The sequence below is a fragment of the Eptatretus burgeri genome, chromosome 4, assembly GCF_056783735.1.
Source record: "Eptatretus burgeri isolate ZD-2024b chromosome 4, Ebu_testis_v1, whole genome shotgun sequence".
NCBI lineage: Eukaryota > Metazoa > Chordata > Myxini > Myxiniformes > Myxinidae > Eptatretus > Eptatretus burgeri.
In genome coordinates, this window is record NC_140964.1 from 96,389,855 (window position 1) to 96,412,354 (window position 22,500).

Below are 22,500 nucleotides of genomic sequence, written 5' to 3' on the forward strand. Positions count from 1 at the left end.
TGACCCGCCTCGGACGGGCAGCGCCGCCAGACAGTCCAGGCTCAGACGCCTCCCGGCTCGGTCGAGGTGACACCCTCGCCGGACTCGCACCTTCCGCAACACCAACCACCTCCGACCGCCCAGCCTGCCCGACATCCCCGGGTAGGATGGCATCAGGCGAAGACCCCCTGGGCGTTGGCCCAACCAGCCCCGGAGATACAACGTCAGGTGCCGGCGACATTAACGGTGGGGGTCCTACATCGTTCGGCCCGGGGAGGTGTGGGGGGGGGTGACGCTGAACAGCGATCATGCATTTGGTCCACGTGCCGCTTCCACACATCCCCACCATCAGTCCGCACCATGCAATTTGCCGGCCCTAGCACCACAGAGACCACCGCCGGCACCCATTTGGAACCGTAGAAATAATCGCGCACCATCACCCGCTGTCCCACATCGAAGCCACGCAGCCGCGTCGGATGCGACATCGCCCCACTCCCCGACCCTCCAGGTCGCAGCAAATCCAGTCTGGACCGCAATGCCCGTACATAGAGACGAATGGCAGGCGAATCACCCGTGACAGGATGAACTGCGTTCCTGTAATGGAGCAAAAAGACATCGACCACCGTCTGCACAGGTGCAACACCCCCCCTGCGCAAAGCCCACTTCAACATCTTGACAAACGACTCAGCATGGCCATTCGTCTCAGGATGATACGGTTCCGTCCTTAGATGTCGAATACCATTCTGCCGCATAAACTCATCAAATACACCCGCGATTAACTGCGGACCATTATCAGAGACCAGGATCTCCGTTAACCCTTTATTAGCAAAGATCGTCCGCAGTTTCTCTACTGTAATGTTTGCTGATGTATGCTGCATTACTACAACCTCCGGCCATTTAGAGAATGCATCGATCACAATCAAAAACATTTTGCCATTAACCGGTCCCGCGAAATCTACATGGACCCTCTGCCAGGCTGGGTTTGGCACAGGCCATAGACCCGAAGCTCGACGCGGGTTATCAGCATCTGTCTGGCACGTGGCGCAACGCTTAACCAACTTGGGCAATGTTCGCAAGATGCTCGTCCGCCGTTTTCCCCGCAATGAGCACATCGTCCAGGTAGGTCTGAGCGGGCAGGCCAATGCAAACCTGATCCATGGCTTTCTGCCACAAAGCTGGGGCCGAAGCAATCCCAAAACAGAGTCGGGTATATCGATAGAGTCCTTGACACGTGTTGATTGTTAAAAGCTCGCTACTCCCGGGATCCATCGGCAGGTGAAAATATGCATCACGCAGGTCTAGCTTCGTGAAGTATTGGCTCCCCGCCAATCGTGCATATATTTCATCGATTGACGGCAATGGATATTGCTCCACGCTGAGCCCCGGGTTAACCGTGGATTTGAAGTCCCCGCACAATCGGACGTCTCCATTCCGTTTCAGCACCGTGACAACCGGGGTGGCCCAATCTGAGCACGACACCCGTTCGATCACTCCACAGGCCTCCAGCCTATCCAGTTCACCCTTGACCTTGTCCCGCAGGGCATACGGCACCGGACGTGGTTTACAAAACTGAGGAACCACCCCCTCCTTCAAGAAGAGTTTTGCCTCCATGCCCTTGAGTTTCCCAAGGTCGTCGCTAAACAACCCTTGATGTCTTTGAAGAATCTCCTCCAACCGATCCTCCCACCGGCTCGGCACGGGTTGCACAAGGTGAACCGCGGCCCAGTCTAGCCTGATGCGGGCCAGCCAATCTCGGCCGAGGAGAGACGGTCCCCTCCCCCGCACGACGTACACCCGAAGCGTGGCGACCTGGCCCTGGTACCGCACAGACACGTCTGCCATCCCGACTGGCGTTATCTTCTCGCGGGTGTACGTGAACAGCGTGAGGTCTGACCTGATAAGCTTCAAGCCGTTGAGTCTACGCGCGGTCTGTTCGCCGATGAGCGACACTGTTACTCCCGTATCGACCTGGAACGTGATCGGCGTTTTGTTCACTTCGACTTCCACCGTCATCGGGCACGCCGCCGCTGGGCCAATCGAAAACAGGCCCATCAACGGCCGCTGGTTCTGCCCCTAGTCGCCTCGAACATCGCCGTCCATGACCTTAACGGTGGCCGGCGCCCCACGGCGCACACGCGCCAAATGACCCACCTTGTGACAATTCAAACACACGTTGCCTTTACACGGGCACGCACGGCGCAGGTGTCGACCTCCACATCCCAAGCATGTCCGCGGGGTCACCCCGCCGCTGCGCGGTCGCGCGGCGACATCCGACCCGCATCGAAGGTCGTGCGTGCGTCCCGGGGTGCTCGCGACCCCGCGTGGCCGGTGATGGCTCGAACATCCCCGCGAGTCTACTCGACCGCTGCAGCCGTGCTGACCGCCGAGTCAAATGTAATGGCTTCACCCTTCAGCCGTAAAACCGCTGAAACCATCTTCGCATCTTGTAAACCAGCAATAAAACGATCTCTGAGCCGAGCTGGCCGCTCCCCCGCCGTGAACTTGCATGCTCCGGAAGAATGCTTAATCCGCGCCACGAAATCAGCGACGTGTTCCTCTGCACCTTTCGAGAGGTGATCAAACTCGTATCGAGCGAGCTGTAATGACTTCTCCGGCGCCATGTGTGCTTTCATCTTCTCCACAATGTCCCGAAATGACAGCTCGTCATCACGGGGCCTGTTCGGTGCCACCAAATCACTCAGTAGTCGATAATGTTCCGCCGAAAGCGAAGCGAGCAAGATCGACTTCTGTTTGCTCTCGTCGACCACATCATTCGTGTGGAAATAGCATCCCAATTGCTCCGAAAACAATTCGAAGTCGTCTCCGACGAAAACGGGCACAAGTCCGTATTCAATCATCCTCGTCAGCCAACTAGAGTGTACGAGGTGCAGTGGGACACAAGGAGCACGCGCGCCAGCATCAACTCCGCTTTATTGCGCGACCAGAAGTACACTCCTGCCACCCCTAGCGGGCGAGGCATGATATACAAAAACCCAATCACGTGACACAGCACACTGACGAAGGTTGACCCTCCGCGTAACGCAAGCGCGAGAGCCCTTCGCAGCTTGCATGCTCACCGTTGCTTCGGAACCGTATATCGTAGTTGCAGGAAGCAATGAACGGACACCAACGTTGTATCGCCGCGGCCCCTGCCACCGGGATCTCGCCCTCGGGTCTCGAGGGAGGCCCGGGCCCAAACGGAGGTACAGGGCCCGAAGGAGACACAGGCGCACCTGGAGGTACAAACTCCGCAAGAGGAACCTCCTCCCACCGAATCTCTAATCGGCCCGGCACGGGACATCCAAGGCCACTGGCTGGCACCGTCCTATCTAGTTGAATGCGGGCCAACCAGCTCCGACCCAAAAGGGCGGGGCCCTCCCCTCGCACCATGAACAGCGAGAGCGCGACCCGCTGACCTTGATGGGCGACCAAGATGTGTGCCCTGCCAACCGCTGGTAGCGCTTCACCGGTATACGTGTGCAACGCGAGGGTAGACCTAAAAAGGCGTAGACCGGGGAGTGCACGAGCGGTGCGCTCGCTCATGATCAACACCGCCGCTCCGGTATCAACTTGAAACACAATCAGCGTTCCATCCACAAAACCTCGCATTGGCTGCAGGTCTCGCCCCGGGACGTAAAAGCGTATGTCATGCACAACACCTCGTACCGGTCGAAGGTCTCGCCCCATGTCGCTGGGGTTGCCTCATACCGGCTGCAGATGTCCCTGAGTGTTCAGATCGCCGTCCGACCGGCTGCGTTGCAACGCCTGGCCACAGCCCGCACCGAAGACTGTGCGTGCGGTCATGGGCGCCTGGTATATCGCGCGGACCTCCTGATCACCTGTCATGCTCTGGCCAGTGAGAGCTCGGACATCTGTCAGAGTCTGTGCGACGGTCGACTTCGTCTCGACTACCGAGTTGAATGTAATGTCTTCGTCCTTTAGCCGTGGAATTACTGCAACCATTGCCGACTCGTACAAACCAGAAATAAAACGATCTTCGAGCCTGGCCTACCGTCCACTCGACGTGAATTTGCAGGCAACGGCGAGATGCCTCACCCGTGCGGCGAAATTCGCGATGCGCTTCCCGGGGCTCCTCGCCAGGTGATCAAACTCGTATCGCGCGAGCTGTGCTGATTCTCCCGGCGCACCATGCGCCTGACAATCCAATTGTCCCGGCAACGACTCAAAGTCAATGATGAGGAAAACAGGCACTCTGCACGCGTCGATCCGAAACATGCTCGTCACCAATGTAATGTCCGGAGGGCAGTGAGGCACGGAGAGTCGTGAGGGTTGTTGTAACTCTGTTTATTGCCCGTCCGGATGAACACTACTGCGCACTACTGCGAGTCCCTAGCGGGGGAGTCGGGACATATGAAGCCATAACCACGTGACCACCGCCATCCGTGACTCGGGGCTCCGCCCATACACTACAAAGAGGGCCACGAAATATGTCATAAAAAATGCCTAAAACAATTACCAAAGAATACTGGCATAGAACAAGGTTGATCCTGAAAAGATACCTCTCCCCAAGAAACAAAATCAAAGCCATAAACCAACTTGCAGTACCAGTGTTCCAATACAGTTGTGGAATAGTAAACTCGCTACAAGCAGAAATCAGAAATCTAGATATCAGAACAAGGAAACTCCTCACCATCCACAAAATGTTCTACAAAAATCGATGCATCCCGAGAATGTACGTGCCAAGGAAAGGAGGAGGCCCTCTGGGTTTCAGTATCCAGGCGGCCTGATGGAACTCAATAAAGTGCACAGACCGATGACTGTAGGATTGGCAGATTACATGAAAAGTTCAACAGACTACCAAATACAATTTGTAGACAAGCATGAACACAACAAACCTGAAAAGGGATCTCTCACTCACCTTACAAAAGACTTCCAAAAACAGGTGTGAATAGAAGATGTCATGCACCAAACCAAATCAGCAACGAATACAGCCCCAGCAATTTAAAAAAAAAAAGACAAAGAAAAACACAAAACGAAATACCAACAGATATATAGTGACAACTGGGAGAAAGACAAAAGAGCAGGGAAATCTCAAAAATAGTTGGACAGATTGTAGATAGACAAAGAAGGATCACTCAAATGGCTAAGAAGAGGTCAGCTCACTTGGGATGGAGAATGAATCATTATAAATTCCCAAGACCAAGGACACTACACGAATGGCTTTGAAAAAAAGATGGCGAGACTGAGCCAATTGGACAAGTGTAGGTTCTGTAAGATAGAAACAGAAGCACGAGCCATCTCATATCAGGATGTAAAAACTCATGTCAGAACTGCTGAACACACAAAGGCACAACAAGGTATGTCCACTGTCACATCGGCAGAAATTTAAATGTCCCAGTTCCACAAAACTCATGCAAACATGAACCAGAAACAGTCATTGAAAACAAGAAAATAATACTCATGTATGACCGGATGATCCCATCGAGCGTGAACACAGAAAACAAAGCCCTGCGACCAGACATTGTACTCAGATACAAAAAGGACAACAAGGCATTGCTAATTGAGGGTTTCAGTACCCAGTGATTTTGGTCTAAATATTGCAGAATTCATGAAAATGACCAAATATCAAGACCACAATAATGAAGCGAAAATATCCAGGAAGCTGAAGAGCAGCAAAATTGTACCATTGATAATGGCAACAACGGAATGATAAAGAAGAACCTCACAAGGATCCTACAAACCATCCCTGGGAACATCACCACAAACGATCTACAGTTGGAGGATGTCTGGGGGCTCGGTGACGATCCTGGAAAGAGCCCTTGGGATAAAACCCTGAGAACAAGAAAACTTCACAACTGAGGCCATGAAGCATGATCCTTCACCCAACCGAAGTTGGACACTTGGAGTCATGGGAGTGCTCAGTTCCACCTTCTGAAACCTGAATTATGGAGATAACAATCAACGACACACACACACACACACACACACACACACACACACACACACACACACACACACACACACACACACACACACACTGACATTTATTAGTGTGGATATATGGATGTTGGGTTCAGGGAAACTTAAATTGAGGAGACAAAGTTCTTGACCTCACTGGGAATATAAAGGATCCGAGCACTTGGAAACAGATATTTGAAGTGTAACGTGGTTCTGTTCATTAGTAAACCTCAGCTGAAATTTATTGATGATCTGAGACAGCAATTTACTCATTTCTGTTTCTAAGAGTTGTAAATGAGGTGTGTCTTATTGTGCCTGTAACTCCCCCAATTAATTTGACAATCATCAGCAATATGAAAATGTAAATCACCTGCTTTAAAAATGCAAGTACTGTATTCAATAATTTGGGTTAAATATGTAATAAGCAAAAAGCAGCCACACCCTCTGCCAACTTACCTATCCCCAAACTATCCCTCCTCCAAACCCTCACCATCCTCTTCAATTCTCCCCCCAATCCCTGTTATCCTATCTTTTTTCCTCATTCTTGCATGGGATCTCCACCACACGCCTCTCCTCTGCACTCACATAATCACACATTGTGTGCACACGCATTATGTTCGCCAGTGACATGTCAAAATCATTGCGCACACACATGCCAGCATGTACAACTTAGCAAGTCAGTGATGAACACTATAAAATAGGTTTCATTTTCTCTGACAGGTTTGTGCAGATGTTGACCTCTCACCCTTCCATCTTTGTGTAGGAAGAGGTGGATAACATTTGATGCATGTTACCTGTATGTTACCAGATAATGACCACAATGTTGTACAAATCCCAGACCTACCTTGAAAAAACATTGCCTCCAATAACTGTCATGAGATCACAGGAAATTCCAACATATTTTTTTCAGTTTTAACGAGAAATAATAGATTTAATTTCAGGACGAGCATTGCTGTGTTTATCAGACAACCGTTTAAGAGGTGGGGCACACATGTGGAGCTGGGAATCTTTTCAAATATAATGGCTTTTCCTTTACCATGCATATTTGGATGTTTGCAAAACAAGCCAGGCCTGTTCCAAACTTGATCAGTTCACTAATGCAAGATAAGCCGCCCATCTGGTATGCTTCCATCGTGCGACATGTACACTCCTTCCTGGAATAGCAGAAAGTTTTGAATAAAAGTGTTGTTTTTAAAATAAACCTAACGTTCGAGGAAATCTCATTCAAACCATGCAGGGTTGTGGAAACTGCTGTGCTGTGCGAATGAGCTTAGCATTGAGGAATTTGAAATGGTGGTAAGTACATGGGAAGCCGTTGGATTCATTACCCTCCCAAGCTCATCTCCTGCACTGTCAGCATGTGCAGAGGGTGTGCAGCATCCGACGTGGGATGTTGCCCGGTATACACAGCAAGACGGATCGGCCGGTCAGAGATTGAATAAGGGACGTCTGTTGTTGATGAAGAGGCAGTGAGGGAGAGACAGCAAAGAAGGACTGTGTGAAATTGATGACAAAGTGCTGGTAGATTTATGGTAAAACTGAGAGATGTAAAAAACCAACATGTCGAACATGGGGAGTTATCTTGGAAAAAATAGATAATGGAGGATGAGAAGAAAGTTTTATGAAAACAAAATGAATGTGGGAAAACGATATTGCATTTTGAGCTTAAAAAGTGCCTAACACGAAGAGACATCGACGTGACCAAAGTGCGAGACATTCGAAAAGCAGAGTTAAATAGTGAGAGCAGTGATGGGTAGAAGAATTACAAAACGTTGACATCCATATGATTATTGTTCGTCTTTGAAGGTTCATAATTTGTGCAATACATATAAAAAAAACATAACAGCCATTATCCTCTCCAGAGAGTGGCATGATACATCATCCATTGACAACACATTTGGACGCAAAGCATCACAAAAATATCACTTGATTCATCTTTATTTTTTTATCTTCTAAAATACCAATGAAGGGCTGGTGGATACGTGCAATGCTAACCAAGTATTGGTTCACGAGTCAGTAAGTGACCACTATATTCGTTATGGGTGTGTGTCTGTCTGTCTGTCTGTCCCGCGCACAGCTGCGTGGGTTTTGATCCGATCCTGATAAAATTTGGGTGGGAAGTTTATATCATGATCTTGTTGTGTTTTCCTGAGAATGGGCGTGCTGCGCCCATTATGGGCAGAGCCACGCCCAAAAAAACATGTGTTTTTAGCGGGTAGCCGATTTCAAGTTACATCTTCTCCGAGGGGGTTTGTCGAATCTGGCAGGGGTTTTGGTATTTGGTTAGCCCAATGGCACCTGCATAGCCCCACGGAGCTAGATTTTTCATTTTCGTCCCAAGGTCAAGGTCACAAGGTCACGAACTTAGAAAATGTCAAAAAAGCAATAAATTGGGCATCGAGCTCCTAGAGTTTTCAACTGTTTTGAATGAAAGTTGGAATTCAAGTAATGCTCTTCGAGTACTACAACTTTCATCATTTACGTTTTTCCCGATTCCCGCCAGTTTGCCCGTGGCGTCCCCTCGAAGGTTAAAAAATAAAAAAGGCGAACCGTGTACATTGCTCATAAGCCATCGCCATCTCCAGACTTGTCCTTTTTACAATTTGCGAACAAAACTAAGTCCTTCAGATCATTTGGTATCTCAACGCTAACAGTAAAGCAAGCAGAGCCAGTTGAACACGAGATATGTGACTTTCCTCCAGTCCTGCGAACTAAACTTATGTCCGACAATTTCCAATGGTTTTAATTTTATCTCTTCGTTTTTTTTTTTTCTGTGACTTCAAAGGAGCCACGAGTGTGGTATGCAGGTTTAAAACGGCCCATGTGCCTGAGTAGTGTATGCCTGCTTCATACATCACACCAATCAGCCATCAACTCGTAAATCTCAATCAATGACCCCTGAGAGAGCAAGAGGAACCATAAAGATAAAAACTCGGCAGCTACCACTACCCAAGGGGGCATTAAAAACGTGACGCGATGGACTCTCCTAATGCCAGCAGCAAAATTAGCCAGATTTGTGGCTGAGGATTGTGGCTCAGGCCGCCATGTACCTCCCGATGGATGTTACTTTCAGTGAATAATGTATAGACCTCCTGGGAGAAATAGCCCTTTGAATAATAATAAAAAAAATGCGCCATAGTCAAACATATTGGCAAATTTTAGTTGCTGAAAAATTCGATATCTAATTTCTTCTTTATTTGTGTGCCAATTCGTCTTGCATTCTTCATCATTTCTTTTCAATGCCAAAGTGCCCTCCTCTGCAGTATAATTGATCACTTTCGTGAACCCCAGCATTGAAGATTGCGGGATGTATTTGTCTGGTGTAATATTTTCCCATCAGTGTGTGATATGCACTTTCATGCGGCTGTCACTTCATTTAGGAAAACGAGGCATGGCGGTAAATCACGTAGCCACAATGAGCAGAATGAGCCAGAGAGCAGAATTGATCTGCCATCATTTGTGGAGCTTGACACTACAAATGAGCGAAATCTTGTTTGATGTGTTGGCAAATCGTCACGGGCACACTTAGTGAAGCTGAATTATTGCTGCTTGAAATTGAGGAATCCTCTTGGCTTAAACTGGCACAACGAGCTATTATTTCAGCGTATATTGGGATATAGTTGAACGGATTCGACATTTCTGGTTAAAACGAGACTTATCATGTCGGTCTGCTTCTCACATAATGGATTGAATGGAAATAGTGTCGTCCATCAATATTTATATGTGATGTCCATTGGCTCCTTCATTGTCTAAATTTAAAACAAAATGTATTGTGGTCCTGAAAAATTGTTCGATTGCCAGAAGTTTGCTTTTGCTCAAGCACCTCTTGGTTCAACTCCCAAAATCCAGGCTAACTGCACACCTCCACTCTTTTGTTCCTTCCTTTCTCCTGTTTGTGAAATCAATATCCTTAGGCTGTTCAATCCCATTCTTCCCTCCAGGCTTCAAGCAGGTGGTACATGAGCAAATCATCCCTCATCTCTACCTGCTATTTTCTACTACCATGAACCCTACCGAACCCAACCCGCTTGCTTGCAGATTACTTTGTTTCCTCCCTTCCTCTATCTCTCCTCTTTTCCTGTTCATTCATTGCTCTCCTTGTTGAGTCCAACTGTGACCCTACTGTGACATTGTCAGTCCGATTCCTTTTTACCGAATCATCACAATCTTTCATGAACCTCAATCTTGTGTTGAAAAAGTACCTTTTTAACAATCTATAAAATACGATGACGGTTCAAACTTGCTGTTTAAACCTTATTTTTACTCTTCACCATCAGTGATGTGAACCCCGGCAAACACAATCTTCCAGGGGCGTTTATCATTTACAGGAGCTCGAATTTATCTTGAGCATGCGAAGTAAATTATCTCCAGTTAGGATTTGACGTACAACGTGATGATGACATAGAGGAATTGGTTGGGATTAAAAAAAAAGAAGTTGAACATCTCTACAGCCCCTTTTTATTTAGTGAGTTTATTTTAGGTTTTTTCATTTTTCCGAAAATTGATTTTGCTGCTATAGGGAGATTGATCATAATGATAGCCACACATGTTGGAGAAGAGAATTTTGAGACTAAATGTGCTTCAAATCCCAGCTTCTGAAAATCGATGCTTGAGTGAGAGTTAACACTGTTATTGAAGTGGGTTCATCAGAGCGATGTAAAGTGCTTTAATTTTAGAATGGTATAATAATCTCAGAGAGAGAGAGAGAAAGAGAGAGACAGAGAGAGAATGAGAATGAGAATGATTTTTTGTTGCTGTCTAAGAAGTCTGATCAAAAATGTGCAAAATAAACAGCACAGATTATGTGATGCTTCTCATGATGACAATGATTGTACTGTGACCAGGTGGATTTGGGAGGTAGAGTTATGAAGCTCAACACTGAGGTGCGGGATGTGGGACCGCTTACACGCCGAGGATTTTATCTTGCCTTCCAGGTAGGCTCGTCTTGTATCATTTTAATTAAAGACAACAATATTATTTCCGACTTTCTTTGTGAAGAATGTCGAATGTATTCTGCAAATGCAAGTTTCTATGTTTTCACTAAAAAAATCAAATTAATTTGGGGGTTTAACCCTCAAGTTGTACAACAAATTGTACAATTGCGAGACAAATTTCTCCTCCCCAATATCAGCAACCTGCATTCATTCCTGATCTAAAAATCACCTCGAATCATAAATGCACAGAAAATTCCAACCTTCATCCTTTTGATTTTTATTAAGAAATATATGCAAGTCATATGGGTCCTACGAAACTACCGTGGTTCATGGAATGTTCATGGTAAGTGAATGTCGAGACAAATTAGAACCCAATTTGGGGCAATGGGAATTCAGCGTAATTTACTCAGTCATTGAATTCCCCACTGAATAATTCATTAGTGAGAACAGTTCATTGATTTTCGATGCAGGGTAAATCTGTGATAATTCACTGATTTACGCAGGGGAAAAATGGCCCTCATACACAATCGACTAATACTTTCAAAGCACTGTAATTTCAATTGTCATATAACCAAAATTATCACAACTTTTGAAGCACCTTCAATAGGCTGTTGTTGTTTAAAGCTCGTTTATATTATCGATTTGTCAGATTAATGTTATCAGATAACTGTTTGTCACAATCTCGTTGTGAGAAACGAAGTGAGAGTTGGTGTGTACAGTCATTAAAATGTTTCAACTGCTCTTGGCTGCCTTGTTTTCACAAACCTGTCTTTCCTTATGTGGATATTTGTTCATTTTTTTGCATACCTTGTCGAGGCTTCTATGAGAGCTAACACACAACGCACAGCAAGGGGGGCATGAGACACGAGGAGCAGTAGAGGGAAGGACAAAACAGTGGGGAGCAGAGACATTAGGAGATCTGTGGAAGGGAAAGGAATGGGGCTGGGAACATGGGGTATACAAGATGGATATTATAGGGACTTTCAGGAAGGAAAGAAGGTAATTTGAAGGAGGTGGGTTTGGGGTGGATTAACGGGGGGGAGAAAAGATTGAGATTTTGGAGGGGGAAGAAGATAGGTGGTGGTGAACGGCTGTTCTGAAGGCCTGGAGCGAACAATGGGATTGAAGAGAGTGTGGGAGTTTATTCCCAAGGCAGGAAAAAAGAGGCATGAAAGAGTGAAGGTGAGCAGTGATTCGTGATTTTGGTCGTTTTACCAGAAGGGGGTTGCTGGCGGACTTTGAGCGCCCTGCGGAAATATGTGGGAGGGGGGGACATATCGCAGACAGAGCAGGGGGGGCAAGACTGGAGAGGAGATGGTAGAAGACAGAAAGACCACCAACCTGCCTGCGGTGAGAGTGAGAAGCCCAAAGACAGCCTCACCGTGGGAGATATCAATGATCCTAAATGCCTTGGTTTCCACAGCGTCAAGCCGAGAAAGGTGAGAGGCAGGAGCAACAGCCCAGATGGGAGAGCAGTACTCTATCAGGGTACAGACAAAAGCTTTGTATGTGGTCAGGAGCTCACGTGGGCTGAGGAAGAACTTTGCACGACGGAGGATTCCAAGTCGGCGACTGTCTTTGGAGGCCAGGTTGGAAATGTGGCTTCCCAGGAAAGATCATGGCAGATCGTGATACCCAGCCGCTTGAATGAAAGGACTTCTTCGAGAGGATTGTTGCGAAAGTATTTGGGGGGGGGGGTTCCAAACGGTTCTTTCGGAGAGACATAGTGAGTGTGAGAGATTTGTCAGGATTGAAAATCGTGTTCCTCGTGTTGGACCAGTTTCTGATTTTATCCAGATCTGCAGAGAGTGAAGAAGCTGCTGCTTGCCAATCTAAGGTATGACAGATGGTACGACAGAGGGTGGAGTCATCAGCAAAGAGATAAAGAGGATTTTCCAGAGAGTCAGAGAGATCAGTGATGAAAACCAGAAAAAGAACAGGACCCAGAACATTGCCTTGAGGAGCTCCAGCCTCGACAGGAAGAGGGGCTGAGAGAACTCCATTTAGGGCCACACGTTGGTTGTGACAGGAGAGGAAGTCTGCAAGCCATGAGTGTAGATGGCCTTGGATACCATAGGAAGAGGGTTTGGTGAGCACGGTAGGGTCAGACCATGTCAAAAGTACGCGATATGTCTCGGGATATGGCTCTGATGTCATGTCTGGCATTGAGTACCTCCATTCATTCTTGGGAGAGCAGAAGCAGCATATCCAGGGTAGAGTGACCTGGTCTGAAACAAAATTGATGATCGGAAATGAAGCCATTGGAGAAGAGGAAGGATTTAATGTCTGAAGCGATGATGGATTCCATTGCCTTGCTGATGATTGGGAGAAGGCTGATTGGTCTGGAGTTGCAGGGATCGGTTTTTGTACCTTTTGTATTCAGGTCAGTAATGTTGGCTGTTTTCCAATCAGATGGCAGATGACCTTGAGCAAATGAGAGGGTGAATGAGAGAGAGAGAGAGAGAGAGAGAGAGAGAGAGAGAGAGAGAGAGAGAGAGAGAGAGAGAGAGAGAGAGAGAGAGAGAGAGAGAGAGAGAGAGAGAGAGAGAGAGAGAGAGAGAGAGAGAGAGAGAGACAGAGACAGAGACAGAGACAGAGACAGAGACAGAGACAGAGACAGAGACAGAGAGACAGAGAGACAGAGAGACAGACAAGATTTTAGGAGAACGTGGGCTGATGCCGTCTGGACCGGTGACAGAATCTGAGTCGAGGTTTGACAGCAAACTCTCCACTTTGTCAGAAGAAAAGGACACAGAATCCATGGACAGTTGGGTGTGACTGGGTAAGGTGGGTACAGAAAGCAATGGGTTTCAGAAACAAGATTTATATGAAAACACAGAGTTTCGGCATTCAGCCTTTTCTCGTATGGTATCAGCAGTGAGGCCATTTGTGGTAAGGGAGGGGATGGAGTGTGAACATCCACCAGAAACAGATTTGATTAGATGCCACCACGATGTGGATGAGGGAGAGAGGTTTGAGCGTTCAGACTTGAGATGAGAAAGATGTTGTTTTGTGGCTCTCTTGAGCATAGCCACACACTTGTTCTGAGCTTTAGAGAAGGAACTCGGATTACCCACAGTTGTGATGGCTTTCCATGAGGCAAAGGCAAGTTGTTTCAGGACAACTGCCTCGCCACAAGCTTCATTTAACCATGGGTGGGAGGAAGCGTAGAACAACTGAAGACAAGAGGGGATAAATCTGTGCATGAGGGAGAGCAAGTTTCTCCAAAAAAATTCCCAGAAAGAGTTGATGTTTGAGAAAGTAGCGATAGGAGACCAGTCTGGAAGTTTGATGGCTGCTTGAAAACCCTTCTAGTCAGCCTGAGTGAAATGCCAGACTCGCCGGCGGTGAGGTCTTTCTCTAATAACAGCCAGAGAGATGTTTACTTTGACAAGGACGTGGTCAGAAGAACCAATTGGAGCAGAGGAATAACAGCAGATATTTTCAAGGAAATTTGTCAAAATAAGATCCAGAAGAGATGGAGCACCATTGGTTGAGATGCGGGTCAGGAAGTTGACCAATTGAGTCAGTCCCAATGAGTCGCAGAAGTCTTTTGCTGAACTGCCATGGCAGGTGAGGAGAGGTACCGACACCCAGCCAACTGTTGTGATGACAATTGAAGTCACCACATATGAGGAAGAGAGAGTTCAGATGAGAGGATAGAAGTTGGTTCATGTTTTCGGATAGTGAGGTGTAAATGGAGTCATCACTGTTTGTTGGACGGAACTATACACCTCTTATATATTATTTCCGAGTTTGTGGTTTCGTGTCGCGCTATCTTCGACTTTGTTCTGCGCTCGAGTAATGTGATATTCGGCTTACATTATCTCAAAGACCAGATGAGGTGCACGGCACAAAAAAAGTAAATAAAATGGTTCTGAAACAGTGAAATCGTATTCCACTTACTGCATTAAAGTAAAATTACTACTGATACTCTGCATCAGTTCCTTTCTCAAGCACACCCACCCCAACATGTCGCGCAGAGCGTGGCTTATGCTAGTATATACATGAGGTGGGAGTGGAGGGGAAGCCATAGCCAGAGGTATTCCTGGGGGTGTGGGGAGTGAGGGTAGTGCATGGAGAGTGAGGAATAGAGTTTTTGATGAACAGAGCAACTCCTCCACCAGGGTGAGGCTCAGGTCTGTCATACCAGAGGAGGGAGTAACCAGAGAGAGATATTAGGGAGTCAGAGATGTCTTGAAGTAGGAAAGTTTCTGTAAATACTTTTTGATGCTTTTTGATGCTTGGAAAATATTCGTGATTTGTGAATAATTATTCCACTCTGTCATTATAATTATAATAATGTAATTCTTCCACTCTAAGCCTGGTGTTGGCTTAGTGGTTAGGGTGGTGGCTTGGGATCCCAGGGTCCTGAGTTCAAGCCCCGTTGGCTGCTGAATTAACACCAGGGGGTTGACTCAGCCTGTCATCCTTCCGAGGTCGGCGAAATGAGTACCAGTGTACTGGTCCCGGTGTATGCCCCGGTTAGAATAGGTGTACCATATCCCTGTGTGTCGTAAGAGGCGACCAGGGTTGGCGTCAGGAAGGGCATCCGGCCATAAAACATTGCCTCAATAAAAAGCCAACCCCTGCACAGCGGGGAAAAATGGCTGTAAAAACGGTCAATTCTTCCACTCTCTGTCATAGTGGATTATAATCCACTCTGGTCATTAAACTAAAAAATGGATTTAGTTATAAGTAATTTGTGTGTTAAAATATGTAATGATGGGCACTCGTATCATCATTACAATCTTGAAAATGATGTCAATTGTATTCAAAGCAATACAGCATCCCCACTTTGAGTCCTTGAGAATAATTTGATATGTGCTGAAAATTAGCTAGGTCGTGACCATTTGCCAAAAGAGAGATCTCAACTTGATGGCCATAACGTGATTGCTACCATCATATTTGAGTCATACAGCATCTATATTCTGTGGTCACCACTCGACAGATGTTCAACTGGATCGTTAAAACTAGGGTTACAAGAGTAAAGTGAAATTTAAATTCTCTGGCATAGCTGCTCAATTTAAATAGCTGCTCAATTAAATTGTCTTATAAATTATCAGATTGAAATGAATTGTACTTTGTTGATTTGTCCATTGTCTCATATAGTCCTGCAGCGTAGTCTGATATTTCAGATCAATTGTTCAAATTTGCATAAAGCACCAAAATTGGTACACATGTAGAATAATGTATTCCAAACAATTCTAGATATGGAGCCACCCGAGGTTGTGCCTTGGTCAGCTTCGGCGACCATTTTCCAAAATGGCCACCATTCTACTTTAGCGAAATTGGCTATATGCTCTTATTTTCTTATTGTATTGGTGGTAGATATAAGGAAAGTGAAAAATTCAGTAAATTGACCATGAAAAGGCGTATTCAAATATTATGAGCCAGTATTTTCTGTAAAAAAGCCATTATTTGATTTGTAAATTGCTGCTCTCCTGAAACTTTTCGCTGAAAAGTACCCATTATTGCCTGGAGAATAAGAGTCAAATGATATTCATCACATTCAATGGGTTTGGAATCAAAAAAAAAATGCATTATAGATTACATACTTTACTCTATTTTGAAAAGGGAACTGATAATCGTGATAATGACAAACTCAGAAAATGTAGTCAAATTATTGCACACTTCACTTTGAAGCGGCTACGGTTTACTGTCGACTACCATTCTACCAGGACACATGGTACACGCATACATCAGTCTAGTACAATATGAGTTTCTGAGCTCAAGTGTACTGGCTCTGGATCAAGAAGTCAACACTTTTACAAGCAATGTGACTTTGCATTTGCACATTCTAAGCTCGGCCGATATCTCAGTCTGTGTCTACTGCGTCTGTCTCCTGGCATTCTCCTTCACAAGCACACAGTCCAGTGCATTGCAGATTAGCTTTCTTGCATTTGCAGCGGTTTCTACAGCCTTTTTTGCAGCCGCACGACACCAGCTCGAAGCAGCTTTTTGAAGCCTCAGGGAGTGTGGTCCAGTGCGGTTCATAGGACCCATCCTCTGTTTGCCGCCAGCCCCAGCTTGTTGGTGATGGAAGCGCGGGTTGAGGCACCAAGCCCTGCCCCTAGATATAGCCACCCTGGAAGACTGATCTCTTCACATGCTGTTCCAAAGCATCGTAGGTAGGTGGGATGCACTGGACCGAGTTCCTCTTAGCAAAGAGTTTCTTTCTGGCCTCGTTGACATCCATATATGGACTGGTGCGGTCATAGAGGAGCACCACAAACCTTTCAATGCAGTACATTGTGTCATCCTGGATGTTGACTGGTGTGGTGGTCAGGGTCACAAGAGAATCTGTCAGTTCTGGAAACGAGTTCCATGTGGCCCAGGCAGATTTCTACCCATGCCCCATGAATGCTGATACCGTGTCCCATCCGGTCATGGCGTGGAAGACAGGGAGGGCACGTTCCTTTTGTGGACCGATGGAAGCAGCTATTTCATGGGCAGGGATGTAGCGGTAGTTCTTGCCCGTCCCAAAGGCAATCCAGAGTTCATCCACGCATGGTAGTGCCTGGGCTACCATCACCGCCAAGACGACGACGTCGGTGTCTACGGTTCGAACTTGAATCCGACGGTGGTCATGTTCTGCAGCATGGGCCACATGTAGAATGATGCGAGTGTCCGCCTCTTCTTGACCGCATGGAGCCAGAGAGCTTTCCTCTTCCTGCCTTGGAAGGCAGATGACTGCTTCACTATCAGTGACAACCAGCTCCTTTGCCTCGTCATGGAAGGACTGCACCAGCACATCGGACAGGAAGGTGAAGAGCTTCACCTTGTTTGCGTCGACACGTAGGAAACTCTGCCAGTTTCCTGGTTTGGCTGCGATGCTCACCACGCGCCGTCGCTCCCCTTTTCCTCGTTTCTCCCTTGTAGCCGTCTTCAAGGAGCCATCTTTGTAGCTATCCCAAACGAGGTCGAGACGTGAAGCACGACGCAGCTGCCCCTCGACGTAGGGGATGAAGACTTGGTGGGCATATCCTTCAAATGCCTTGGCAGTGCCAGGCTTCAACATCTGCATGATGACGGTGCTGTCAAGGACAACAGAAGTGACAGCAGGTACATCAGACAAATGACATTTGTATTGTTTTCCTTTGTAAATGCACATCACCTGGAGTATTTATCACCTCTGAGAAACCTACAAAGAGAATAACAATGACAGATATCCCATGTTGTTAAAGTAGAACGGCGGCCATTTTCCAAAATGGCCGCCAAAGATGACCAAGGCAAAATCTCGAGTGGCTCCATATCCAGAATTGTTCAGAATACATTAGTCAACATATGTACCAATTTTGGTGCTTTTATGAAAAGTCGAACAATCGGTTTGCTATGCTGCATTACTATAATGTCTGTAGAAATTCATGTTGAGGTACATTGTTGTCTAATAATATCCTCAGCATTCATGGGAAAAATTGAAAGCTCATTTGTATTCAATAATTGCAAAAGAAAATGGGATGGTTTACAAGCACTGTCACAGGTCGCTTAAAGAAAAGATCAAAAATGTTGAAAAGATAGGCTTCAAGCACATTCACAAGACTGCAAACGAATACATATAGCTCAATTTGTGTTTGTTACTTGGCCCCCAAAAAATTGTTTTTTTGTTAAGTATGTTGATCGCCTCCGTTTATTTGTTTTGTTTGTTTGTTTGGTTGTATCTCTATCTGCTCACCTCCAGCCCAAACCGCCCAACCTATCTTTCTGAAATATTTGGAGATTGATGTCACCGACCCTAAGACGGTCCGGCATTGAAGTTTCATAAAATTCCGTCGACCAAAAACGTCTACATAGGCCAATAGGCCAATTTCAGCCCAATTTTCTAAAATCCTCAAATTTCATCCGAATGACTTGAAATTTGAACTGGACTTGCATGTCAAGTTAATTAATTCAACCACCTATTTCGTCTGAGGTTACCATAGGTCAAAAGGTCAACCGAACATTGGCATAATTTTTAAACTGCTTTTATAATTGTCAATTTTCATCTGATTGACTTGAAATCTGAAGACCATTTGCATATCAGGTCGATGAATTCAATCACCGATTAATTTTGATGTCAACTTTGGCCAAAAGGTCAACTTAAGGCAAATTGTGCCAAATTTTCTAAAATCCTCAATTTTCATCCAATTGACTTGAAATTTGAAGACCATTTGTACATCAGGTCACTGAATTCAACCACTGATTAATTTTGAGGTCACCATAGGCCAAAAGGTCAGGTCAGGTGTGGGAGCATGCGCCAGAGCAGCGCGTCGCTGCGTCCCTATTTTAGGTCAACGGAGACCAAATAGTGGGGCAACAGCATAACAATTGTGCATTTTGTGAGGAAAGCACCAAATTTGGCACACTAGTAGCCTGATATTATGAACTGATTTGGATATTGGGCCATCTCAAATTCAGCTGCTGATGGCTGTGGCAGCCATTTTCCACTGCCATCAAAAATTTTGAGATGGCCCAATATCCAAATCTGTTCATAATATGATAGGCAACTAGTGTGCCAAATTTGGTGCTTACCTCACAAAATACACAATTGTTATGCTATATTTTGCTAAGTTGCCCCACTAAAAAAGTCACCATAGACCAGATTTCTAAAATCCTCAATTTTTCTCTCTTTAACTTGAAATTTGAAGAGAATTTTCAAATGAGGTGACTGAATTCAACCACCTATTAATTTTGAGGTAAACATAGGCCAGAAGGCCAATTTTGGCCAAATTTTCTAAAATCCTCAATTTTCATCTGATTGATTGAAATTTGAAGAGCATTTGCAAGTCAGGTCGCTGCATTCAACCACCTATTACTTTTGAGGTAAACATAGGCCAAAAGGCCAATCTCGGCCAAATTTTCTAAGATCCTCAATTTTCATCCGATTTACTTGTAATTTGAAAAGGATTTACTTATCAGGTCAATGAATTCAACCACCTATTATTTTTGAGGACAATATATGTCAAAATGTCAACATAGGCCATAAGGTCTTCACAACATCAGCCAGATTTTAAAAATGTTTCTAAAATTCTCAATTTTCATCCAATTGACATGAAATTTGAAGACCATTTGCACTTTAGCTGACTGAATTCAAGCACCAATTATCATTGAGGTCAACATCATAAAAAGGCCAAATTGGGCCAAATTTTCTAAATCCTAAATTTTCATCCGATTGACTTGAAATTTGAAGAGCATTTGAATGTCAGGTTGCTGAACTTAAACACCTATTATTTTTGAGGTCATCATTGGTCGAAAGGTCAAAATAGGTCAAAAGGCCCAATTGGGCCAAATTTTCTAAAATCCTCAATTTTCATCAGATTGACTTGAACTTTGAAGAGCATTCGCATATTATATCACTGAATTAAACATTAATTCTGACGTCCACATTGGCCAAAAGATCAACATTGACCAAAAAGTCAACATAGGCCAAATTTCTAAAATCCTCAACTTTAATCTGAATAACTTGAAATTTGAAGAGAATTTGTATATTAGGTCTGCAAATTCAGCCACCAAATTATTTTGATGTTAAAATCGGCCACAAGGCCAATTTGGGCCAACATTCTAAAATCTTCAATTTTCATTCGATTGATTTACAATTTGAAGAGTATTTTCCTCACAACATATATTGGCACCAAAGATGGTTGATGAAAGTGATGTTTGCTGTTTTTGAAGCAGATGGAAGATAACCTCAGGCAAATTATAGAGTTAATTGAGAAGAATGTTTGTGAAGTACAACATGTTGCTGTTGATTAAATCTGATACTTTTTGATACAAAGTGATGGGTACTTTTGCAAGAATGTGTGTATATGAATATATATATATATATATATATATATATATATATATATATATATATATATATATATATATATATATATATATATATATATATATATACATACATACATATACATACACACACACATACATATAGACACACAGGGTGTTCCATGAGCCTGTAATCATTGAGAAAAGCGATTAAAATGGCTTGTATTCACAGAATATTATATTATTCACAAAATATTCACAGAATGTGTTCAATGTGTCCACCATTATGATTGATACACAAATGCAAATGAGTTATCCAGTCAGCAATCACATGTCGAATGCTATGAGGAATGATTGTGTAACATGCGTCAATGATGCGCTCCTGCAAATGTGCAGCATTTTGAATTTTCTCTGCATAGACCAATGTCTTCAAGTGACCCCAGTGATAAAAATCCAATGGGTTGACATCACGGCTCCTTGCAAGCCACTCCACAGGCCCTTGTAGCCCTATCAAATGACCGGGGAATTGCAGGTGCAGCCTCTCCCTCATGTGGATGCTGGAATGGGTAGGAGCGCCATCCTGCTGGAACCATGTTGGGAATTCCCCATCTGAGTTCAAGACATTGGGGATTGTTTCCTCGTTGAGCATACACAAATAGACGTCTCCTGAGACTGTGCCATCAAAAAAGAAAGGGGCGATGATGCTGTTTATCCAAATTCCACACCACACCATCACACGATTGACACCTTGTTCCTTTGAAGCAGTAAACCAGTAAGGGTTGTCTTGCGACCATTAGCAGGTGTTCTGGCGGTTCACATCAACATTTGTATAAAAGCAGCCTCATCACTGAACAGAATGGTGGATGGGAGTTGGCATTTTGAGCACATTTTTCTGTAACCCATTCATAAATTTCCATCCGTCAGTCCGGATAATCTTCACTTAATTTCTGCAAGACTTGAAACTTGTAAGAATGCAATTTGTGTTTGAAGATTGTGGTGGATGCTGCTCTTTGACATTCCTGCCTCATTGGAAATCCACTGAAAAGACTTTTTGGGTCTTTCGTGAAATGAATGAGGATAGTCGTGTCTGTGTCATCATCGGGATGTCTTTGGAGGTCCACTGAGTGCTTTATCTCATATGGATCCCGTTTCCCTGTACTTTGCTACCAGTTTACCGACACAGCTGTGTGTTATCGGCATGCAGTCGGGATTCAATCTGTTAAATTCCTCTGTGACCTCCCGATGACTGATTTATATGAGCAGAATAACCTTGTTGCATTCTTCCTTACTCAGCAACATCATGGGCACCTGCAATAAGCGAAAAAAAATCTAAAATAAATTACTTATTTTACCCCATGGTTCCAGACTTATGGAACACCCTGTGATATATATATATATATATATATATATATATATATATATATATATATATATATATATATATATACATATATATATATATATATATGTATATATAACATACAGACACACCTCCTGAGTGTTGTGGTGAGCATTGCCGCAGATTATGTCTCACAAGGTAAAACCGCCTAATCCGCAAAGAACAACCATCTGTCTGCCACCCACACAATATATATATATATATATATATATATATATATATATATATATATATATATATATATATATATATATATATATATATATATATATATATATATATATATATATATATATATATATATATATATACATATATATATATATATATATACATATATATATATATATATATATATATATATATATATATATATATATATATATATATATATATATATATATATATATATATATATATATATATATATATATATATATATATATATATATATATATATATATATATATATATATATATATATATATATATATATATATATATATATATATATATATATAT

The 22,500-nt window shown here is 44.3% G+C and overlaps 2 protein-coding genes across 7 annotated transcripts in view; one reads left to right on the top strand and one right to left on the bottom strand.

Moving 5' to 3' along the window:
* LOC147028714 (ephrin type-A receptor 7-like) overlaps positions 1-22,500 on the top strand; it is a 468,482-nt gene that overhangs the window by 133,544 nt on the left and 312,438 nt on the right. For all 6 annotated transcript variants that reach the window (XR_015057684.1, XM_085879384.1, XM_085879380.1 and 3 more), the window contains one exon: positions 10,743-10,832. Coding sequence is in view for 5 of the 6 variants with exons in the window: in XM_085879384.1 (XP_085735510.1) it covers positions 10,743-10,832 (90 nt within the window). In the remaining variant the exon portion in view is untranslated. The remainder of the gene's footprint in view (positions 1-10,742; positions 10,833-22,500) is intronic.
* Positions 16,401-22,500, bottom strand: part of LOC147028715 (uncharacterized) — a 27,188-nt gene continuing 21,088 nt past the window's right edge. Inside the window, exon 2 of the mRNA XM_085879386.1 lies at positions 16,401-17,869. Coding sequence (XP_085735512.1) covers positions 17,179-17,869 — 691 coding nt within the window. The 3' untranslated portion in view covers positions 16,401-17,178. The remainder of the gene's footprint in view (positions 17,870-22,500) is intronic.